This window comes from Diadema antillarum, unplaced genomic scaffold (genome assembly GCF_040938485.1).
Source record: "Diadema antillarum isolate AM-2024a unplaced genomic scaffold, OU_Dant_1.0 scf00000065, whole genome shotgun sequence".
NCBI classification, from domain to species: domain Eukaryota; kingdom Metazoa; phylum Echinodermata; class Echinoidea; order Diadematoida; family Diadematidae; genus Diadema; species Diadema antillarum.
Genome location: NW_027270954.1, coordinates 600977 through 614313, shown reverse-complemented (window position 1 = coordinate 614313; position 13337 = coordinate 600977). Strand labels below are relative to the sequence as shown.

Below are 13337 nucleotides of genomic sequence, written 5' to 3'. Positions count from 1 at the left end.
AAGTGGCGTCTATGGCACGCCATTTGCCCAATGATTCCTAAAAACTTTGTTTATCGCCGAAAAACTCAGATAAACTATTTTTTTTTTCGAAAGAAACTCCGTTTATCGAGCGATAAAATAAGTTTATCGATAAACTCTGGTTATCAAGCGAAAAACTAAGTTCATCGTGATAAACTTAGTTGCGGCAGTTGTCAACTTATAACCACGTGCGTCGAATAACGCAACGGACGTCATTCAACGATCGTTTCGCCATGGCTGCAGAAGAGACAAGTGGGCAGCCGGAGGAGCTGCCACGTCCATTGGAGATTTTTTCACGTAGGATGTTTGCCGTCATGGCTATTAACTGGTAATGAGTACTATTGTAGTCGCAAGCATTGTAGCGGCTAGTGCGTGCTGAGCTCCACGTCCTAATCCTACAGCTAATTCCTTACTAGTGCCCCCTTTCGCCAAAGTTGAAATAACAATGATTATCGTTAAACTTAGTTTTTCGATAAACTCAGGTTATCGAAAAACTATGTTTATAGAGCGAAAAACTAGGTTTATCGAGTAACTTTGTTTATCGAGCGTGTTTCCACGCAAACACTTCACATCTTGTACAGTGCACCTTTCTCTCCACTCAGTAAGTGTTGAATTGTATATTACATTCTTACAATGTTGTATGAAGTGTTAAGACAATCATTTCTGAGGCCATTGTCCTCGCCAAGCGTTTGCTTACGATGATGGTCTCCTGAATTTCTGTACATCAAGAGTTGCCTAATTTGTCTTTGAAGAACATATACTGTAGCTTATGTTTGCATAAATGTATGCACAAAATAGTCTGTTTATTTTCAATTTGCATTATGTCAGAAAAAATGTTAGATATTTGAATTAATCATTTGTTTTAACTGTTAGATTCAAATTATACTGTGCTCCATTAATTTGTTCAATTGACTTTGTATTTCATTTATGTATGAAAAAGAAATTCAGAAATCAAATCAAAATCAAATCAAATCAAATCAAATCAAATCAAAAACTCAGTTTATCGATAGACTATTTATCAAGTGAAAAAACTAGGTTTATCGCGATAAACTCAGTTTTCACTCGATAAGCAGAGTTTCTCTAGAAAAACTGAGTTTATCGACTGATAAAGTTCTTTCGGCGATAAACTAAATTTATCGGAAGTATTGGGCAAATGGCGCGCCATAGACGTTCACTCCGCGGATAATGTGTCACATGCGCACGAGCATGGAAATGAAAACGTTTCCTTTTCTTCCTGTTTGTAGTTTTGTTTTGCTTTGTTTTGCTTTGCTTTGTTCAGGTAAACGTTTTTATCAAGTAACAAAGGGCCAAAGTCCTCTCTTTTCATTAATGGTAGGGCCTGAAGTCCCTGTTTTTTCCCTAACTAGGCGTACCCACAATGTAGTAGCAAAGTAAGCAATCAATTGGGAGTTAATTGGTAAGATGAAAGAATAGGGGGCTTTGATGTTAACTTTGATCATTGGTTTTATTTTTTACTATCACTTCGGACGATGCTCTCAAAATATAATGGGTATACAGAACACAAAATGTTCAAAATGTTTTCACTTCATACACTACCCTTCTGCAGAATTTATAATGTGTTGACGTCTACGTATCCAGAAAAAAAAAACCTACCAATGTTATACCTTACACGACATGATGATAACAGCTTGAGTAGCAGGCCCAATGTATGAATATGCTGGTATTCAAGAAACATGAAAATGATAGAAAACATTGTCCTGCCAAATGAATTTGTGTGAGGGAGAGGTGTTTGTGTGCTCAAGGAGTTTTGTTTGGCTAAGAGTTTTGTGTTTATTTGTAGTATATTACGAATGTGGTGTTATTACAGTGAGACTGACTGGCGGCTCAAGCGAAAGAGAGGGGCGAGTTGAGATATCGTGCAACGGGCAGTGGGGCACGGTTTGTGACGATGGCTGGGATATCAACGACGCGCACGCCGTTTGCAGAGAGCTTGGCTACTCATCCGCCTCAGCTCATTATACTGGAGCCCACTTTGGGCAGGGATCTGGACCCATCTGGCTTGACAGCGTCGGCTGTGCTGGAACTGAAAACTCGCTGCTCGCTTGCCCTCGTTATGCCTGGGGATGCCATGACTGCAGTCACGGTGAAGACGCGGGAGTGAGGTGTGAGGGAGACCGTGAGTCTGCTCCATTAATTCACGTATTTCATGACTGCATGCATAGCAAGGTAGCGCACTGTTAAATGATAAATAACTAATTTGTATCATCACTTTCGAAGCGTGATAGTGTTAGATTTATTACAAGTAATTATTCTATCAACAACTTTTATAAAATTCTCTCAAAGAATGTCAAATTATTTCTCATCAAAAACCATAAATACATAAAGACAGGCCTATTTCATGATATCGCAAGTAAGGAAATCTGATTTCTTATCTTCAAATTAAACTAGATATCTGATTTGAACAGTGACACGAAGAGTTTTTTAGTTTTAAACAGTTACAAATACAAAAATAAAAGCAGAGAGTAACATTCTGAAAAATTCATGTCGTTGCAATAAAAAAAAACACACTGAACAGGATATGCGAGTTCCAATAACATGTTTTTCGAAATTGATTCTATGACTCATTTAAGATTTTGTTCAAAGTCTGTAGGCCTATGCCTTAGTTAATATTGTTTTTCAATTTTCTGATAGGTATCATACAAGGTTAACTTCAAATGTAATTCAAACTCCTTTCTTTTTGTTGGTGTTTTGTGTTTTCTCCTGTTTCTCATGTAAAGGAAGAGATAATGGGGTTGCTACATATGCAAATGAGTCTGTTACCGCTGGTCTCGCCTACGGTTTCAATTATTACACGTATTACAACGTTCGTAGCGAGATGACGTTAACTGCAACAGCAGCTGACAATGGGGGCGTCCTTCAGTGTCATCTCATTGGCAGCGAAAGGTCCCGAACCTTGCAAGTGCAGCGTAAGTACACTTTTGTTGAGTATTAACTTCGATAGGACCGGCGCGAGTCAAAATGACGTCATGAGTATCTATGTCTATAATGTTCACACCATCCTCTTCCCATCCTCTTCACTTCATGACTTTGAGCAAGTGCTGAGGAAAGCTATACTGGTTTGCAGGCATATGATGACGTCATATGATGTGATGACGTCATGATCACATAAAATTCATGAGGTTATAAAAGTTGATCCGGAATATCTACAATAACAAGGTATACAAAAGCAAAAACCATTATTAAATTTTCTGTGAGGTGAAAGAAAACACTTTGCTGTAAAAATGAACTTACTGCCATATGTAGTAGGCCTATAGCAAGACACGGATACGGAAATCAGACCTGTTGGTCAACTTTTTCTTGATTTCTGCTTCCATTTTCAAATCCTACGATAAACAACATTTTTCCTAGCCGAAAATCCTCTACGCTGGTGCTTTCCGAGGTATAGAAGTTGAAACTCAAAACATTGCATTCACAGAATATATTTATGTAGGTTTTTCCCTTTCCCCTGGTAAGATAATCTTCCTCTTTCGTTTTATGTGCATTCAAATGGTATCTTTGAAACGATGGAGTGACTTTGATCAAACAACTTTATGGTTAGTCCTTTCGAATTCATTTAGATTCATTGCTACAACATGATTCAAATTCGGATGTCAGCATGCATTTTCTTGTTTGGGCATGAATTTCCAAAAATGTGCTTTCACTCAGTGGCGTATCTGGGGGTGGGGGGCAAGGGGGGCAAGTGTCCCGGGCGCCACTCCTTGGGGGCGCCAAAAACGAAAAAACAAAACAAAACCACAAAACAAAACATCTCGCCCGGATCCGGGGGGGGGGGGGGATGGAGGGGGGGGGCAGAAAACCAAATCAAACAAGATAAGAACAAAACGTGACGATGACGCGGACAAAATGACAATGTTTATTGTGTTCACACATATCATTTTATATCTAGCAGGCAAAATGTTACACGGTGCAGCGGCTGCAACTGCTTTCTTTCTGAAGCGATCGCCGATTGGATCAAAAGAGGGCGCAAACGGTTTCGCACATGGGGGGGGGGGGGGTGCAGAAAAGCCAACTCAACCAAGATAAGAACGAAACATCATGATGACGCGGACAAAATGACCGTGTTTATTGTTCACACATGTATTGCTGTTTACACACACGCACAAAAACAAACAAACAAATAAACCCTCACCCGGACGTCACATTCTTCATTGGCCGGGGGGGGGGGGGGGGGGGGGGGAGTGCAGAAAACCAAATCAAACAAGATAAGAACAAAACATGATAATTACGCGGACAAAATGACAATGTTTATTGTTGACGTTGTTCACACATATCATTTTATAATGGAAATAATAAGCATTGTATCAGGGTAACAATGCAGATCGGTGTTCATTAAAAAAAAACACCACTTGAAAAAGTTAAATTATGCGCATGTTCTTTTTGGTGTCGTTCTGAAATAAATCAAAAGTTGAGCCGTTCTGAAGGAGATATGTATAGAGAGCGATTGGGGGGGGGCAGAGGGGGGTTGGGGTGGTAGGATGGAGGGATGGAAGTGAGAGAATAATCAGCAAAAGGATAAGATGTAAGAAATGGATAAAGGCAGATAAAGGGTCTATAGAGAAAGGTGTTCAGTTGACGCAAACTTGAGTATGTGTAAAAGTAAGATGATGATGACAAATTGAATATCACAGATAAATGCATGACAAAGAAAAACAAACAAAACCTCTAGTTTTTTCAGTTTACTTGATTAGAAATTCAATATATACCTCAAAATTATGTATACTAGTAAGTAATCACAAACATTTCCTCATTAAAAACAACAAGAACAACAACAAATTAGTATACACAATGTTTATAGCTGAATACCCATTTTTGACACAATGGGGCGACACACATAAGTATGAGAAATTGAAAGTGCAAGTTTCATGTTTGACGACTAAGGGTGCTTGATTATCCACTTTTTATGCAGTTCTGCCAAATAATGTAAGGTACATTATGTAGTTGCCTTGCGGTGACCACAAAAAAAGTTTTATACTGTACAAGGGCGCAGTTTTAGCAGTGACGAATAGGAAAAACGTGATTCACAACCAAATACATGTCCTGAAGAAAACCCCATGCGTTTCCTCTGCAATAATACAAGAATTTTGACTCTCTAGAACTTATATATGCCTCTCTCCAACTTATATATGCTTTTTATCAATTAGCCACCATAATCATTATTGAGAGCTATACGATATAACTATTTGCAACCTAAGTGAAAAATAAAAGGAGCTCACTCGCTGCGCTCGTTTGCATTAACTATTATGCTTTGTCATTTTTTTTAAAGTTTGTCAGTATATATTATCACCATTCATAAATCCAGCCATCTCTATATCATAATGTTAATAATTACTTGAATTATCAACCATACAATTGAAGAAAATCTCATACTTCCTATATACGAACATATTCAGAAAATTCTCACACTGATTTGTAAGTTTAGCAAGCTTTTGGATTCAGTTGTCGCATGATCTGTTATTTTATATACAGAGCAAGCCATTGCATATAACAGTGTGCCAGCATTGTATGATTTACAAGTACAACGAACTATGAGATAAGTGCAATGTTACCTACACAGAAATATACAAATTTCGGCTCACTCGCTCGTACTAATTTAGAGTATTTTTTCAAGTCCGCATTTTGTTGGTATAAATCGTTATCTATAAGGCCGTCGCTATATCTTGATTAGAATTGTAAGATTTAAAAACCAAAAAAAATGACAAGATTTTCCTTGTTTTTTGTAAGCTGAAATACAAAAATTTTCGGCTCGCTCGCTGCGCTCGCTCGCCAAAATTTAATAAACTTTATTACATCTTAAGGCTCCTCACACCTGAGCGAATTGCCTGAAATATGACTTGCTATGGCTGGCGATAGGCATTTTTTGAAAAATCGTTTTCAATGGTATTTGATAGATTTACCCTTCGTGTTTGGTTCGTACACCTTCTGAACAGTTGCGATTATTCAAATTCGCACTGGATTTTGGAACATGTTTGAAATTTCCCGACGAATTGAAAAATCGTCTGTCATTTGCTTGAATTTGCATCTCTTTTTCAGTGTGCGGTAATCGTTCGTTTATTGTTCGTGTGCTATTGTCACGCATAGTCCCTCATCGCGCTTTTGCCAAGGTGGAACGATCTCGAAAGAACCCTAAACGAAGCAACCCGATGACTAATAATATGACTTGCGCATAGAAACCAAGATACTATGACAAACGGTTTTTTTTTTCCGCTTGCCATCTTCTATGCGAATGGAAACCAAGATTGACTTTTACTAAATTTGAATAGCGATGCATACACGAAGGCAAGTCTAAGAGATACCATGACAAACTATGGATTGCAAAGTGATACGAATACGAGCGAATGACCTGACGAAAAAATTGGCGAATGCTGAGCTGCTCTCTGTGACCATCTCTATCCTCATCATCACCGCTGGCATTACTGGCAGCATCCTCTTGATGTTGGCGTAGAGGCGGCGTTGGAGACCGTGCGGGCGTAGGAGACCGTGACTATGGACTGGCAGACTGTGAGTGTGACTCTGCGGGACTGTCAGGAGGAGGCGGCACTTCAGTCTGTGGTTGTGAGCATTCCGAGGTTGTGGATTCTTCCCGGTTGACGCAGTCTTTCGTGCGTTCCCTCTGCTTTTGCCTCTTCCTCTCATGTTGCGTGGATGATTTCTCTGGCCGCACTGAAATCTGGACGGACCTGGTCGCTTTTATGCTCCCCGTACGAGAACGCCTGATCTATTCTTTCGTCTTCGTTTCCAATCGCACGCCATATCAAACCATTGCTCATGAGTGTTCGTTCGTCTTATCGGGTCATATCAACCCTTCGCTCGCCTTCGGCCGCAATTTACTCAAAGAAGTGAACCGAAAAATCGTTATCATTCGCATGTCATATTTATCCTACGCTTACCGTTCGTTAATCATGTTTGACTTTAGTTTATAATCGGATGATTTGAAGGCAATTTTATTTGAAATCGTTGAATTCGCGCGCATTTCGTGCGTTTTTCCCATTCGTCCCCCCTTCGTCCCCCTACATTCGCTCAGGTGTGAGGGGGCTTTAAAACACTCTCAAAAGACCCCTTTTAAGTGCTTGAAAAAGCATATCATGTGGACTTTTTTTTAAGTCCCTACCGGGATGGGGTTGGGGTTGAACACTTTTTCAGAAATTAGGGGCGCAATTTTCGCGCTTTCCCCGGGCGCCGCGGCGCGCCGTTTTCCCGAGATACGCCACTGCTTTCACTTTAGTATCATATGCAGGGTAAGCACTTCAAAGCATTTTCAATTCGTTTTAAGGGATCGATTCCCACAGCAGAGGATTCAATTTCGTAATGCAATACATTAGCAAGAGTGATTTTGTCCATTTAATCATTGATTGTGACTTTTGCTTTTAATCTGTAACTCTTTATCTTTTAATTCTTCGTCATCATGATCGCCATCTTTTTAATCTGAACAAATTTCTGTTGCCTATAAACGTTCGTCACGTGACAGACGCTCCAGCAGACGATATCATCTGGATCAAGATCGCTGGCAACGAGGACGGACAAGAAACAGATGGCCTTAATATCACGTGTCACGTCAACCCACGTGACCAGCCATTTCCACCAATGGGAACATACGAGATTGCAATTGATGACGTCATCCAGCCATCTTCAGGCTCCCCTTCCGTGACCCTTGAGTCCATTCCGAGTGAATGCGTTGAAATCTCCTGCACCGGTATCAACGACATCGGTAGGACGATCACTACAGAGAACTACTGTCCAAGAAGCGATGGTAAGACGTTAATTTGTGAAGTTTATCCCTTTATAATGTCCATGGGACTTTGAAGAACGTGTGCAACGCTTTGGGCTTTTCTCTGTCAATTAAAGGACAAGTTCGCCCTCATAGACATGTGGGTTGAGTGAATGCAGCAATATTAGTAGAACACATCAGTGAGAGTTTGAGGAAAATTGGACAATCTGTTAAGAAGTTATGAATTTTTGAATTTTCTGCTCTGTCACGGCTGGATGAAAAGACTAGTATAGCTCATGATGTCACATGAGTACAACGATATAAGGAAAGAATAAAGAAAATTCAACATATTTCCATTTTTCTCGCAAAATAAAAGAACACTCGACTTCTCTCTTTCAGAAGGCAGGGGAATAATATTACCCTTAACATACGTCAGTAGCAAGTCGAAGAAATTTGCACTTTATTCAAAAAGTAAAGTTTTGTGAAATTCTCTTTTTATTTTCCTTATATAGTTGTACGCATGTGACATCATACACTGTAGTAGTCTTCTCCTCCAGCAGTGCCTGCGCAGATACTTAAAATGTTCGTAACTTTTGAACGGATTGTCCAATTTTCCTCAAACTTTCACTGATGTGTTCTACTAATATTGCTGCATTCTCTCAATCCTTATGTATATGAAGGTGGACTTGTCCTTTAATATTCTTAAAGCGCGTATTATGACGGTGCTTTAACCCTTTATTAAAGGGTTGAAGCTTTCCGTGCTGATTGATACCAACTGACATGTGATTATTACAAGAAAAATTCAGTTTCACTTCAAATCCGCATCATTGTTTCAGTAAATTTATGAAAAAAATATTTGCAACATACAAACTCATTTGTCAAGCTTTATCCGTCTACATAAAGAGCTTTTATATCTGAACTTATATAAATTGTAGTATTTTCAATTCTTACGATAATGGCCGATATAACATGCATGACTACTTTTTAAGAATTTCCTATATGACATTACTATTAAAGGGAATATCACTGATATTACAGGTTTTACTCTTTTAACGAGAAAAGCTCTCATGATGAGCCTCACCCTACCTAATATATAATGTCACCACGTCTTAACTCGCTCATCAACCTGTCAATCTCAGGAGGAGCCAGCGGCCATCCTCCAGGAGCTGACATTTTGTCCATCGAAACCCTGGAATTCCAAACCAAAGATCGCCTGATGAATCTGCTAATACTGTGCCGAGCAAACCTGACCGAACAGCCTTACCCGTACCTCTATTCTTACACGATTGGAGTTGATGGGACCGTCCTGTCTACAACTAGCTGGGCTTCGGCCGTCCACAGGCCACGACCAAACAGGTGTGTCAACGTCACGTGTTCAGCGACTAACGGCGTTGGGATCACCTCTGCGAGGGCAACACACTGTCCGAAAGGTAATCCTTGAGAAACTTATTAGATCCTTCTAAGTCCCTTTCTTCATTTTTTTTTCTTAATGATATTATTCTATATCCGTAAGAAAGGGAGTCTATCTTCAGTAAAGGATATGAGAGCACAGACGAGAAAAATTAACCTGTAGAATATCATGTTCTAGATGTGCTCTGTTCCTGCGAGATTTCTTATTGGCAATAGCGTAATAATGATGGAATGCAGTACAATCCCGTTATAACGACGTCCTCGGGACCGGCAGTTTTCTGTCGTTATATCGTAAATTCGTTATAATCGAACAAATACAGGAGTGTGACGAAAACACGCGAGCCCTCCGTGTATTGTACGTTGTTTGGTGGATACGCATCATACTTTGAAAAGCAATGTTAAATGCCATGCTATCTCATTAATTTCGATCAAATGTTCCCTTTAAGAGAGAACATAAAGTTGTATGTATTTTCATGCTTATGTTATGAACACATGTATGAAAAGTGGAGATTTATGGGATTTGGTTACAGTGATTCCAAAGGTTCGTTATTCCGAGGGCTCCTCATTTCGAAGGCTCATTATTCCGAAGATTCACTATCCCCAAGATTCATTATCCCGAAGGCTCGTTAATCCAGCAGTGAAAGACGGCTGGTTATTCCAGAGGTTCGTTTATCTTACGATAAGAAATGGTTCGTTATTCCGAATTTTCATTAATCTGAATGCGATAAGTTTTGTCATTCCGAAGGCATGCTAGTATACTCACCTTTTTGTTCACTTTCGGATTAACGAACCTTATTTCCTTCTCCGATTAGCGAACAGTACTAATAACGAAGGTTCCTATATCATTCTTTGATCAGCAAAACTTAGAAATAACAAACAATTTCATTGTCGCATTTACGGTCATTTAGGTGTACGGAATTCGTGAACCTTAGGAATAACGAACCTTATTTCATTTCGGATTAAAATGTCATAACGCACGTTCTCCTCAGTAACGGAGTGTGAAATTGCGAGCGAACGAAGAGAGTGATTTCTACTTAAGAACACTGAAATGTGAAGCGTTTGTTCATGCAAATACGATGTGTAATTTCGTAAGCGATATGCATTTCGTTTTAATGGGACACATTTCTTTTGACTTTCTTTGTCAATGGAGCTTGAAAACGACTTTGTTATGACGAAAATTTCGTTATAACTGTATCCGTTATAAGCGAATAATTTTGCACCATAGCCTTTAATGATGATAATTTTTGGACCTGAATTCTTACTTTGCTGTAACGAAATTTCGTTATAACCGTGTTCGTTGTAATGGGAGTGCACTGTCCCATTTAAGTAGACCGCTGACAACACAGTGGGCTTTTCACGATTAAATCAGAGCAGACTTTTCTTCTCTGAATAATTATATTTTGCATTCGAAGTCAATGCCCTTTTGCGTTATTTTACAAGATATTACTATTGTTGTTATCATCAGTCTTTATCATTATCACAACACTGTTGTTACAGTTATACATTTCTGTGTTTTTATGTTAAAGTTACTATTGTTATATTCATTAAGATACCAATAGAATATGAAATTATTCCAATGAGCCTTGGTTTCACTGGAGAAAAACCTCTTCCTTCACACCAGTGTTTTTCAATATTAATTTTTGTATCAAAGGCATAATTTACCATTTGCAGATGAAACAAAACCCGGCATTAGTGCTTTCGAATAGTTCTAAAATGTGAGTTAGGGATAGAAACAACCACTGTAAAAATTTGAATCGCTATGATCGATGTTGAGTGTTGTTAAATACTAAAACGTGAACAATAGTTATAATAAAAATGTTTCCAGACTAAACCGTCTACAGTTACGGTTTATTGAGAAATACACTGATATCTTCTTATATTTAAGCTTTATTGCGATAATTTTACATGGTAAGATATTTTTAATACTACAGACCTACACATACGCATCAAATGTGATATCTTGAACTTTCTTTAAATCACTTCTCCCAAAGGTAAACAGGACCTTTAATTTATTTAAGATTAAGTCTTGACAAAGTGTTGCCTTTCCCCTGTCATGTTTTCATGTGTACTTCCATGTTGTTGTTTTTTGTATCTTTTTGTTGTCAGACCCACCTGCCCTTAACATCATCTCTGTCAAGTTCGAGGAAGACGAGGATGACTGGAGGACAAATCTTAATATCTCGTGTCAAGTAGATCCGAGCGATCAACCGTTTCCACCGATCAGTGTGTTTGAAATCGCTGCTGATGGAGACATTCTATCAAGATCCAACACATCTTCGACAATGATGGAAGATCGCCCAAACAGATGTATCGCTATATCGTGTACCGGTATAAATCGATACGGAAAGACTGTTTCCACGGAGAGTTACTGCCCGGAAAGAGCAGGTAAATATATTGTGCGTAGAGGAACAAAGGACTTAAAAAATGGAATTAATTTCTATGCAATTGATATCGGCGATATGTGTTCTGCAAATTCCTTATTCCAAATATAGGTGTTCTTTCAAAGATGAAAAGTTATCTTCCTGAACATACTCTTTTTATGCTTTACAATTCTCTAATCCTACCATATATTATGTATCGTAATCTAGTGTAGGCTACAAGTTCAAAAACTAAACTCAACCCTATTTATTTACTACAAAAGAAAGCCATTCGCATCTGTACTGGCTCACAATACTTAGCCCACGCCAGTTCACTTTTTTATCAGTTAAAAACACTGAACATATTTGATTTAAATACCTTTCATTCTTTGCTTTTTATGTTTAAGTATTTGAACAACTTACTTCCAAACATTTTTCACGATTTCTTTAAACTGAATTATACCGTTCATTCATATCCCACTCGTAATTTGCAAAATTTTCATTTAGTAAATCCCAAATTATTAATTGCACAAAAATCTATAAGACATAATGGACCAAATCTGTGGAACACACTCCCAGATTATGTTAAATCATGTAAAACTTTATATTCTTTCAAGGCTAGATTGAAAACTACATTACTGTCAGATTATAATCTATGAATATAGCATTTGAATATATATTTTGTTTTGTTTGATCACATTTCTTTTCCTGAAAAATGGATTTAAAACTACAATAAATATACGCAATGTTTCTGTGTCTATCATTTCATTTCATTCCCATTATCTTCAGCATCACCACCATCACTTTCATCTTCGTTATCACATTTTTCCTCATTATTACCCTGGCAACATCATCATACATCATCATCATCATCATCATCATCATCATATTTCACGTTACTCTTATTCGTATCTATGCACTAGGAATATAAAAACATAATGTATTTACAGTGTCTTATATTTTGTAATATTTCTCCATTCCGCAAACAATATAATTTTTGTGTGTATTATGTAGATAGGTCCCTGGGCTGCCACGTGCTCAAGCTTTTGCTTATAGTGGCAGTCCTTCTTCCGCATAATTTCTCAGATAATTATTTGGAAATTTGGTAATACGAGTTTTTTTTTGTTAATGAAATTAATTTACACATCGATTTTCCTTCTTTGAATCATGTACTTGTAATCTGCTTACTGATATTCCATGTGATATTACTGAAAATAATCTTGATTTATGTATGAAATCGTGATGGAAGAAAAATCAATCAATCAATCAAACAAACAAACAAACAAATACATGCATCTCTATAATTTTGTTTGCCTGTAATCAAGATTACATCAAGTACCCTCATCTCTAAATTCTAATGTTAATTCTAATCCCCCCCCAAAAAAGAGATGATAATAATCAAATTCTATTGTACTCAGCTTTAGAAGATTTTTATGCCATTAGTTGAAAGAAATCGAATCGTTGAAATGAATTTACCAGAAGTTCTTATTTCATTTCATTTCATTTATTTCATGTCCGACGAAAGTATACAATATATCGCATGTAAACAAAGTAAAGTACAATGTGACACTAAAAGTACAATGTGTTATTATCTCTTACTCAGCGGCAAAATGACATGAAATGGTGGATGAACGCTTCGTTGTTTCGTCAATGAACCCAAAACTGCATGGTCAATGCCCTTGTCACATCAATTCTGGGCAGTCTTCCCGTTGCCCATCAAGACAAGCAGGTCTCAAAGCTTCAAAGAATTCCAGATGCCGCTGCCCACCTTGTTACTCGATCTCGCTAGGAAACGTGAACACATAACCCCATTCCTCAATATCGCA

General features: G+C 38.1%; 1 protein-coding gene across 1 annotated transcript; it reads left to right on the top strand.

Moving 5' to 3' along the window:
- Positions 1–251: 251 nt before the first annotated feature.
- Positions 252–9185, top strand: LOC139716413 (uncharacterized). Its single transcript, XM_071627959.1, has 5 exons — positions 252–315; positions 1847–2155; positions 2757–2945; positions 7505–7786; positions 8884–9185. The coding sequence occupies exons 1-5, from the start codon at positions 252–254 to the stop codon at positions 9183–9185; spliced, it is 1146 nt and encodes a 381-aa protein (XP_071484060.1).
- The last annotated feature ends 4152 nt before the right edge of the window (positions 9186–13337 follow it).

Coding starts and splice junctions, on each gene's coding strand:
- LOC139716413 (XM_071627959.1), top strand. CDS start 252: ATGGCTGCAGAAGAGACAAGTGGGCAGCCGGAGGAGCTGCCACGTCCA. Junction 2,156..2,756: donor AGTGAGGTGTGAGGGAGACC/GTGAGTCTGCTC, acceptor TCTCATGTAAAG/GAAGAGATAATGGGGTTGCT. Junction 7,787..8,883: donor CTACTGTCCAAGAAGCGATG/GTAAGACGTTAA, acceptor TGTCAATCTCAG/GAGGAGCCAGCGGCCATCCT.